Here is an 11,727-nt window from a genome sequence, read left to right on the forward strand (position 1 = left end):
GATGTGCTCCGCCACACAATGTGCATAGTGGGGACATGCAGAATCGACTGGCTTAAATTGGAGGCTCAATGTCGACTTAAATAAAATCGACCTAATTTTGTAGTGTAGACATACCCTTAGATAATATTACCCATTTTCATGTTGCGGCTCCCACCTCCATTTTTTATATGGGTATTAACCTCATTTGCTGCAAAGGAGACATAGGCGACTGAATTCAGGCCTTGGCAGGTAAATGAAGATGGAGCTGGTTTTCAGCTATCTTGTTTTAAAGTTAATTTATTTGTATTTAGAAGTCGACACACAAACACATTGGGTTACAGATTTTGGGATCTTAAACAGCTTTCATAAAGGAAACGTTACATCTTGTTCAACTTCAAATAAATAACTTAGTAGTTCCCCATGTCCTTTTACCCGTTTCTAGTGAAAATTGAGTGAATCTGTTTCAGGAAAACTATGTCTGAATTAATAGAGTAATTGAGAGACTAAATATCTTTATAAAAGCAGAGTGGATCAGCAATCCCAGTGACTTAAGTTCTTTATTTTGCAACAAAATGCTTTGGCTCTTATAAGAATCTAATCAACACCAAAACTTATTGATAATACATTAATTTTTAAAAGTTGAAAACACCAATTCCAATTTAATCTGCCTTTGTTTGGAACTGAATAATGATATTTCTAATTACTACATTTACATTTGATGGTAAAAAACCTGCATTTTAATAGAATATCCAATTAATGTTGGATGTTGGGATATGTGTCCTGCCTGTAGCAAACTGATAACCTGGAGGATAAAAATGTTTTAAAAAGTTGTGGAGTGTTCCATGTACAGCTGTGGCCCCATAGGCTGTAATATACCAACAACTCCTTAACTTTAACATGCTGGCCAAATAATACATGACTTGATCCTCCAAGGATCCAATTATCTCTTGAGAGATGCTGGGTGACGGGTGTGGAGGGTGCTGGTACTTTGCAGGAGGCGCACAGACCTCTGCAGGATCGGGCACACCGTTTGTAAGGGGAACGGTAACACCAGTCAGTTAGAGCTACTAGTGCGGCTCTGCTAGTTAAAACCAGCGATGACATGTCTCTGTTCTTCTCATGGTCCTTTAACTGAGTTGGATCTTGCTCAAGGGCAAAGCACCCATTGACTTTAGGTGAAGCAGGATTGAGCCCAACGTACAACTATTCCCATTGGATCACGTTCTGTAATGATGCTATAATGTAATAACCTGGAACAATTTGGAGGCTGCAATAACAAACCAATCTTTTCATTCCATATCATATCACTGCCAATTTAATGGGACTAAACCCACGTCAGGTGTGCTGGAGACCTCATAGAATTGTGCTTTGCAATAATAATAATTGCTTTATGACAGTAACTGAATACAGGACTCTGTTTTAATCAAGGAAGCTACTGTATTACATTTGGACACAATGGAGAGTTACTGAGAGTATATCATACCAATTATGTAAGTGTGTATGGGTCTGTTCTCTGTGCTGGGATCAATTCTGTAAACCCCTATTCCCCTGGGGCTAGGCTATGCCATTTCAGCACAGCCCAAACTATAGGGGTGTGTGGAGCATTGGGAGGCATCTAGGCTCAACATATGTGACCCTGAACTCCCTAGAGCAGGAGGAAGGCATGCCCACTACTACACCTCTTAATGGGGTACAGCTTATTCTCCCACCATGCATCCTGAGCCCATTCTGTAGTGTGGAGGAGAGGCTGGGCCATGGCCTCACCTCCCCCCAGTTCTTCTTATCCTCATTGGGACACTGTGCATCACTGGTGGAGTAGGGAGAGAGCAGGCTCTGTGAAGGGACTGTGACATTGCCTGGCCCTTACACAGGCCATGCCAAGAAGGATTCGCCTTGCTCTGCCACCCCACTGTGCATCCATGTAAGGAGAAGGCAGAATCTGGCCCTTCACTAGTTCTGACCGATGTAAGTAGCTCCACTGAGGTAAGAACTCCTCATGCCTATAAGGGCTCTTAATACAGGTAATCAGCTGCCAGCAACAGTAATGGGAGTTACGTGTCTCTCAAGGAGAGAAAAGGCTGCTCAGATTGTGTTTGGCTCCATTAACAATAAGCTAGAGTAGCACTGAAGTGTGGAAAGGAGGTGTGCTGTATTTGTGATGCAGAGGCAGAAACCATCCCCTTGAGAAGCAGGGAGTCCTGTCAACTGCATGCAAGTAGGTTCTAAAAATATCTTTACAACATACAGTACAGCTTGAGTTTACAACTATGCATATTTATTCTAGTTGCTTTTGCTAAATAAAATTAAGCAAATATGTCAAAGTGTATGTGAAAGTTGACTTGTAGAGGCTTTATACAGAAAGATTCAATGAATAGGTATACATAGACAAAATTAATGTTTGTTAACAAAAGAATTATTTTAGTTTTGTTTTAATAACATAATTTAAATACTGAAATGACATCACAATTAAAAACAAAACAAACAAAAAACCCCACCAACAACTTTAAAATTAGCCAAGGCGCCACTTTGTCTATTAAATTAGTGTGGTGGCATTTTTGTGAAAGTGAACTTGTCCAGAAGGCGCTATCCAGTGAAAAGTCAATGACACACTAACAAAGGGAAATCCAGGTCAGAGGGATACAACTGCAGAGAAGAATTAGAACATCCACCTAGAACCATATTTAAATTTGGCAGGAAGACGGTGGGTATGAATGGATGTGTATATGTATGAGAGAAAGGCAGCATTACCAGTACATACATGAAGCTACGACCAGATGCCATTTTCCATGCTCCAAGATGAAAAGCATCGTTAATAAAAGGGGAAATGGAAGCTAAAAAGAGAAAGAAAAATCAAAGAGAACTTTAAAAGTCACCTCTTTCATGATTAATAGTCTTCAATGGTAAACATTGCATGCACTATTTCCCTCAAAAGCTGGACAAAGTTGTTCCATTCCCAATGTATTTCCTTCATTTCTTTTCATGAAGAAAGGTTTGAGAAAGCAGATCGCTGGGAAGAAATACTACAAACTTCTAAATTAGTGAAAGAACTTCCAGCATCACTAGTGTATTCTGGGTAGGAGGCACTGGAAGAAATGATGTTTTTCAGCCTCTGAAGTGCAATGATTAATAGCAAAAGAAGAAATGCTAAGAGACTGAGAAATATAGAAACATAAACATAGACATTTGATAAGCGGCCAGATGAGGAATCTACTGAAGTTGACAGGGATGTGGGATATAGCTCCAGAAAAGTCCCATTTTCCATGTTTCCTACTAATCCAGATGAAGGGTCAAGTTCTGACATTTTGCGTGTGTGTTTTTAAGGGAATAGATGTTGTAGTCAAAGGCAGTTTCAGAAGTATAAAAAATGCTGTATTCTAGATGCTTTCATTTTTCCATCACAACATAGATATAACGAGTCACCCTGTGATCAGAGTTATTCTTTACTTCTCAAACCCACAGGTCATATAAGACGCTGTATCTTTCAGTCCTGAAAGAAAAGAAAAATAGAATTAATTTACTATTAGACCATGTGCTTTAAGTGTTCACTCGAGGCAATATAATTTTAAAAACAGTAAATTATTTCCCCATAAAGTTGACCTCAAGAAGTTAAAAAAGAAAAGAAAAAATAAATCAGTATCTGTTGCTTTATGGTCTGATTTCTCCAAAAAACAGGGGTAGAAGGAAAATTCTGCACATAAATTTCCCACAGCTTTTACTAGAGATTAGCCAGATCCAAAACTCCTGATCCAAACAGCTCTGAACTTGGTGTGGGAGAAAGTCTTGGACTGCAAACCCAGATCCAGATCCAAATTTCTCGCTGACTATATCCTCATGGAGCCAAATGAACCCCAGAATCCAAGCACCCTCAAATTTTGTAGATAAAGGAATGTTTCATAATGAAGATCCAGATCTGAATTTAGTGCCTCAGGCCATCTCTATTGATGTCATCTACAGTCATGTTTGCCAGTTCATGCGTCACGTGATGCTCCAACATAAACTAAACTGGTGATATCCCAGCTACTCCCAAACCCTGTTGGAGCATGGTGCTGGCCAAATAAATCCTGTTTCATAATCTATGGTGAAGGTTTGTGCTACAGTATGAATTCTTTGCTATGGGGAATCTTTACAAAATGCAGGAATTCAGGAATTGGCCATCAACTATCTGTTTCCACACCAGAAATTTTTTTACAAAATCCTTGTAAAGAGTTAAACTTGTAATCCTAGAGTCAGGTTTTTAAGCAAGGTGACAGATGGTAAACCCACTACCACTATTAAACCTATGTCTCTGTGATGTCTTGTCTGAGGTAACCAGAACCAGAGAATTTGCTGTGGCTTATTTATTTTACATTTACAAAATGTGCTGATCTAATTTCACAAAGTGCATATACAAAGATTAAAATGCAAGAATCAAGTCATTACCAGACTGATCTGCTATTGATAAGGTGGCTTCAATAAAATAAACTTCTCAGACAAAAACTGCACCTTTTCCTTCTGATACCCACAATTCAGCAAACTTGGCCTCAATCTAAGGCGGGGTGGGCAAACGTTTTGGCCTGAGGGCCACATCTGGATATAGAAATTGTATGGCGGGCCATGAATGCTCACGAAATTGGGGTTGGGGTGCGGGACAAGGTGAGGGCTCTGGCTGGGGGTGCGGGCTCTGGGGTGGGGCTGGGGATAAGGGGTTTGGGGTGTGGGAGGGTGCTCCGGGCTGGGACTGAGGGGTTTGGAGGGCGGGAAGGGGATCAGGGCTGGGGCAGGGGTTGGGGCATGGGGGGGGGGGGGCTGGCTCAGGGGTGTAGGCTCCGGGCGGCACTTAACTCAAGTGGCTCCCAGAAGCAGCGGCATGCCCCCCTCTGGCTCCAACATGGAGGCGCGGCCAGGAGGCTCCGCTGCGTGCTGCCCCATCTGCAGGCACTGTCCCTGCAGCTCCAATTGGGACCAATGGGAGCTGTGCGGGTGGCACTTGGGGCCGGGGAAGAGTATGGAGTGGAGCTCCCTGACTGCCCCTATGCATAGGAGCCGGAAGAGGACATGCTGCTGCTTCCAGGAGCTGCGCAGAGCGGCCCCCGACCCTGCTCCTCAGCTGGAGTGGGTCAAGCCCCAGACCCTGCTCCCCAGCGGGAGCTCAAGGGCTGGATTAAAATGGCTGGTGGGCCAGATCCAGCCCAGGGGCCGTAGTTTGCCCACCCCAATCTAAGGGCTCATCTAGACAAACACTTAGTTCACTGCACTCTGGGGTGCAAATCTACCCTGCACTAACGTGCCACACAGTAAGATGCCTGTGTAGACCCTGCCGCTGCACACTACACGCTACCTAGTGCGCTTGCACTTACTCCTGTTTCAAAACCAGGTCAATCAAAGCACACCACAAAACTTTCCATGGTTGGTAGGCTGGCAGAAGGGTCCGCATTGACACTTAAAGTGGGGCAGGCTAGTGCAGGGTAGATTTATACCCCAGCCTGCCACGAACTAAGACTTAAGGTTTGTATAGACAAGCCCTAAGAGAGTGGATTCCATAGATGAGGAGGGCCCTTCAACTGAAAATACTTTGCTTCCAGACCCCTCATGTTTAAATCTGGAGGCTCAGGTGCCTCAGATGATCCCAACAGTCAGGGTAAAACTGAGGCAAGAGGAGGTCTATACTAGAGGCTTTTGCACCATGTAGCTAATCTCCAGTGTAGATATGCTGCACCAGAGTTAGAACAGGCTTAGTGAGTAGAAAATGGGTGTAAAATGCTAATATTCTGTTTTGGTAGTTCTGTACACCACTGTCCATTAACTTTGTACTCACGTCAATAGCTACTCAAGTGATAAGGCATTGGAGAATCACACCAACTACCTATCTATCTATCTATCTATCTATCTACATGTACATCCATCCTTTGAATGCACCTGCTGAATCCTCTTATATTGTTGGGGAAAGGTAGTAACCTTTTCTTCCCCTCCAAGAAGAGAACATCTACAGCACGAAGCTGAAGAAGACGGGGTCCCACCTATGATGAACTTGCTTTGAACCTTAAACTTTAGTTTCAATTCAGTTTAAGTATTTGTAATGTTCATTTCCAGGCTTTGAGGAACATTTTTATCTACTCTTTTTAATGCTTTGTAGAGAAGAGAAGGATTTTCCCTTGCCAAGCTTTTCCTTCTAAACCTACATTTATTAGGTTTGTATCTGCACCTTTCTACTATATCAGTGAGCATTCTATACTCTCCAGCTGGGGAAAGTAAGCAAAGTTGATTTTACAGGTGCCTTAATGCTCTGATGTAACCAACCCTGCATAGGTGCAAAAGAGAGGAGGAAGAACACAAGTGACTCTTTCATTGTTGTGTCCCTGAGAAAGGGCAGGTAAAATTGTAGTCTAGATATGGAAAAGACTGTGTAAGATTAGTGTCACTAACAGCTCTAGACTATCCAGAGGGACCAGGGAGGATCCTGGACCAAGGAGCCCAGGTTGAATGCTGTGCAAAACTAACACAGCCGTCATTTTCCCCTGACCTCCAAGAGGCACTGTACCCTATCTAACCCTAAGCCTCTTTGCACATGTCCAGTTCAGAATCAGCCATGAGTGAAACAGGAAGTTGAACTTTTGATGCAAGGAACTCTTCAGCCTTCATCTGACATCATCTTAAAGGGCAAAGAGATTACCCAATAGTAAAACAAAACAAAACAAAAACACACAAATAAAACCCTTAAATAAACTGAATTACCTGTTCCTAAAATAAGTGGTTTTTATTACAGACTACATTGGCTGTCTTGAGAGGCCCCACATTTTCAAATGCAACTAGTTTTAACTAAACATTGATATCGTTATTAAGGCCCAGTTCTGCCATTGTTACTGCCATTGAATAGCATCTTACTTCATAGATAATCCCCTGTGACTTCACTAAAGCTTCCTGCAGCGTAGGTTCTATGCCGTGTAAATAGCAGTGGCAGAATCAGGCCCTTAAAATAATAATGTTATCACTTTGTCGTCTTTTTTGGATGTCACACTAAAGCATCTTGCTATGTTTCCATGAAAATGTTCCAACACTCTTGCCCATAATGCTCCACCTTATAATTTTACCTTTGAAATTTATATTTCCTGTCAATTCTCCTACCTTAATTAAGAATCTGTTTCTTCACGAGGCTGACACTTTCACTGCCTGTGAGAAAAGCAAGAAATTGTACTAATGATCCTCAAGAAGGATGAAATAAGTTTCTGCTGATGCTGTTTCTTCTCTGGCAGACTAATAAAAGCCTAAGGAGACACCTATTGAGAGTGCTAAAAAATCTGACTTGCAGTTTCTATAACAATTAGCATAGAGTTACCCATCATGCTTTGCACTGTAAATTAAATTTAGGAGAAACACTATATGCCATAAATAGCCCTAAGTATCCAAGTAATAATGACTAAACTAAGCAGTAAAGAGTCTTTTAATATTACAATTCTTTTCTGTAAACCTTAATTTGTTTTCCATACCTAGACTCCAGTGTGAGTGAATGCAATCTAAGTGTCTCCATAGATAAATAAATAATTACACGGTGGTATGAAATCTGCCTTGGTTTTATTGCACACACTTTTGCCATTCTTAATCAGGCATCCAAATGGCCTAAATTGTGTCCACAAAATAATTAGAGGTGCAAAAATGCACCTGCAAATTTCAGGCACAAAAAGAAGGCCGGGTTTTGAAAATCTGACCCTTTTGGTATATATCTTTATACTGATTCATAAAATATGTTGAAACAAACAATTGTTTTAACCCCAATATTATTTACAGCAAGGAATAATATTTAAAGTACACTGTGAAACCAGTTATATTAGACTCAACAGGGAGAGATTCTCCTTTACTTTAGTGGCACAAAGTGAAGTAATGGGATAAAATGTAATGATTTCTTAGTCTGTAATTACTTAAATGTCTTATGGCTAGATTATGTTTAAAAAGATACGCTTTGATATAAAAGATTTTGTCCTTGATTAATCATCACAGTGAACAAGTATCAGGGGGTAGCCGTGTTAGTCTGTATCTACAAAAACAACAAGGAGTCTTGTGGCTAGATTATGTTTAAAAAGATACGCTTTGATATAAAAGATTTTGTCCTTGATTAATCATCACAGTGAACAAGTATCAGGGGGTAGCCGTGTTAGTCTGTATCTACAAAAACAACAAGGAGTCTGGTGGCACCTTAAAGACTAACAGATTTATTTGGGCATAAGCTTTCGTGAGTAAAAACCTCACTTCTTCGTATGCAACAGTGAACAGCAGATCAGTTGTTAATTGCATTTCTCTATAATAATCTAAGAAACTAATTCACGCTTGTTTTAATTTTGTAAAACATGGGAGATTTATTCAAAATTCTTTATAAAACTTTAAATCTGGTATGTCTTATTTTTGCAGTTAAGAATTATGGACCAATTCAACAAAGCATTTTATGCCCATGCTTAGCTTTAAGCACACAAGTTGTTTCAGTTACTTCAAGGAAACTAATCATAGGCTTAAAGTTAAGCATGCATATATATATATATATATATATATATATATATATAGAGAGAGAGAGAGAGAGAGAGAGAGAGAGAGAGAGAGAGATGACTTGCTGTATTGGGGGCCTTTATGCTCAATGTAGATCATTACAATATCAATTAGATTGCTGTTTTTTAAAAAACAGAATATTGTATATCAATATCATAGACCGTATAAAATCTTATATTCCAATGGGCTAGACTCCAGTTCCCTTACTCACACTGAGTAGTATCTGAGTATCTGGCCCAACGTAAGCATGAAGTGATGTGAATATGCCTACCACAGGGACTCTTTGGAAACATTTTGGGGCAACCCAGAAAAAAAGGTGTTTTATTTAAAATACATATTTAAGAGGAAGGAACTTCACATAGAAATGTTAGATTCAAATGTATCTCAGGAGCATTTGACAAATTTTCATTATCCCGTTGACAATGATGGCAAAGTCCTATTGACTTCAATGGGAACAGGATTGGCCCTGCAGTTCTGATGTTATTCATAGAAAGGCACAGAACCTGTTATGAGAAAAGAAAATGAAATAGATAGGTAGGCTCTATCCTGCTATGTTCCCTTGGGCAGTTTCTGCATCATGAAGAAGCTGGAAAGCAGCCAGATCTCCCCATCTAGGCCCTGCTAGTATATGTGACTAGCACTGATGTAAGGGCTGTGTGATGGGGTATATCAGGCCCTTTGAGGCCCCCTGCTGGAGGCCTCATGGTCCTACCACACCCCGCTCCGGGAAATAGCAGTAGTGGTGGGCCCTCCAAGCTGCATAGAGAGGCTGAGGGGAAGCAGCCATCCAGAGAGAGGCTGCAGGGAGCAGCCAATCAGAGCCTAGCAGGCTCATATAAAAGGAGCTGCTGACAAAGCAGATCAGGTGCTCCTAGCTAGATGCAGGAGCTACAATATCTGGACAGAGCAGTTCCTGGCTGGAGTCAGAGAAGGAAGATTTCAGCTCTAAAGTAAGGGAGAAGCTGAAAGTGCTTGGGCTAAGAAGGGAAGTGGCCCAGGGAAATGCAGCAGCAAGTAGTTAAAGAGAAGCAGCTGGTGGCTGCTACTTATAGGTCCCCTGAGTTGTGACCTGGAGTAGTGGGTGGGCCTGGATCACCTCCCCCACAGGCAGAGTGGCCTGAACCCAGAGAAGGGAGCTTAACCAAGCCCAGAGAAGGGGCCAGAAGACCCTGAAGAGGGTCAGCATTTAATTGAACCACGTTAACCCAAAAGGGGATCAAACTGAACTAGTGACTCAGCTGGAGAGCTGGGGTCTGGAAGACTTGCTACAGAGCGAAGAGTCAGCAGGGAGGGGCCCAGGGGCACTGCTCCATAACAGAACAGGTACCATTGGAAGCTAGCTCAGAAGGGGCCAAGGCTAATCAGGGTACTGTGGCCCTGTTAGATGGACTGAGAACTGAGCCTGGAGACAGGGCTACAGACCATGATGTTACAGAGGGCACCATGAGAGCCCCTATTGGATTTGAAGCCTGGAAAGGGTCTGTTTTGTTTGTACACCTACAGATGGTGTGTGACTCAGCCAGAGGGCCAAGTCACTGAAAACCTGCTCGAGAAGTTTAACTATCAACAGAGGCCATCACAAGCAGAGCAAAGCTGAGAGAGTGCAGGTGCAGACACACCTGTCCAGTAGGGGCACTCACTTGAGGTGAGTGGTCTCATCACAGGCTGTGACTGAGATGTTCCTGGGTGAAGGAGTGTGGCTAACGGGTCCTGGACTGCCTTAAACTCTGCTTGGTCAAACTGGCTCCCCTACCAGCCCCAAGCTTGGGGAGCCACAAACAGTATCTCCAGGCCCAGTGAACAATTAGCACAGTATAGGATTGAGGCCTTGCTCTTTTTGATACAAGTGTGCAAATAATTGGAGGAAAAAATCTTGCTTAAACATCCTGGGCCAAATTCCTTCCTGGAATCCTAGAAATCATAGAGATGCTCAATATGCTCAATAGGTCATCTAGTCCAGTCCCCTGCAGGTGTCTAGACCATCCCTGACAGGTGTTTGTCTAATCTTAAAAACCTCCAATGATGGAGATTCCACAACCTCCATAGGTAATTTTTTCCAGTGCTTAACCACCCTGAGAGGAAGTTTTTCCTAATGTTCAACCTAAGTCTCCCTTGCTGCAATTTTTAAGCCCATTACTTCTTGTCTTCTCAGTGGTTAAGGAGTACAATTTATCACTTTTCCCTTTATAACAACCTTTTACGTACTTGAAGACTGTTATGTCCCCATTCAGTCTTCTCTTTTCCAGACCACACCAACACATTTTTTAAAATCTTCCCTCATTAGTCATGTTTTCTAGATGTTTAATAATTGTTGTTGCTCTCCTCTGGACTTTCTCCAATTTGTCCACATCTTTCCTGAAATGTGGCACCAAGAACTGGACACAGTACTGCAGTTGAGGCCTTATCTGTGCTGAATAGAGTGGAAGAACTACTTCTCATGTCTTGCTTACAACACTCCGGCTACTACATCCCAGAAGATGATGGTTGTTTTGTTTTATTTTGTTTTTTTGCCACAGTGTTACACTGTTGACTCATATTTAGTTTATGATCCACTACAGCCCCCAGATCTTTTTCTGTAGTACTCCTCCTAGGCAGTCATCTTCCATTTTGTATTTGTGCAATTGGTTATTCCTTCCTAATTGTAGTACTTTGCATTTGTCCTTTAATTCAGACCATTTCTCCAGTTTGTCAAGATTATTTTGAATTCTAATCCTGTTCTCCAACGCGCTCGCAATCCCTCCCGGTTTGGTATCATCTGCAAACTTTATATGTGTATTCTCTATGCCATTATCCAAATTATTTATGAAGATATTGAATAGAACTGAACCCAGGACAGATCTCTATAGGACCCCACGATATGCCCTTCCAGATCGATTTTGAACCATTGAAAACTACTGAGTATGGTTTTCCAGCCAGTTATGCACCCACCTTACAGTGGGTTCGTCTAGGCTACATTTCTCTAATTTGTTTATGAGAAGGTCATGTGAGACAGTATCAAAAGCCTTACTAAAGATATGACATCTACTGCTTCCCTCCTATCACAAGGCTTGTTACCCTGTCAAAGAAGGATATTAGGTTGGTTTGACATAATTTTAGCCTACCCCATTTACACTGATGTTCAGTATGTTAGTCGTCCAATCACTGCCAACTTTTTTGGTGAAAACAAACAAAAAAGGCACTCTTTTGTCTACCCTTGAAAGTTGTTGTGGATTAAGGCATGGGTGAATTTAAAGTTCA

General features: G+C 41.7%; 1 protein-coding gene across 1 annotated transcript; it reads right to left on the bottom strand.

The window, feature by feature from the left end:
- Positions 1-517: 517 nt before the first annotated feature.
- On the bottom strand, positions 518-3,426 carry SERTM1 (serine rich and transmembrane domain containing 1). Its single transcript, XM_005286588.5, has one exon. It carries the CDS (start codon positions 3,278-3,280, stop codon positions 2,957-2,959), a length of 324 nt encoding a protein of 107 aa, XP_005286645.2. The 5' UTR covers positions 3,281-3,426; the 3' UTR covers positions 518-2,956.
- Positions 3,427-11,727: the final 8,301 nt, after the last annotated feature.

The sequence above is a fragment of the Chrysemys picta genome, chromosome 1 (assembly GCF_011386835.1).
Source record: "Chrysemys picta bellii isolate R12L10 chromosome 1, ASM1138683v2, whole genome shotgun sequence".
NCBI lineage: Eukaryota > Metazoa > Chordata > Testudines > Emydidae > Chrysemys > Chrysemys picta.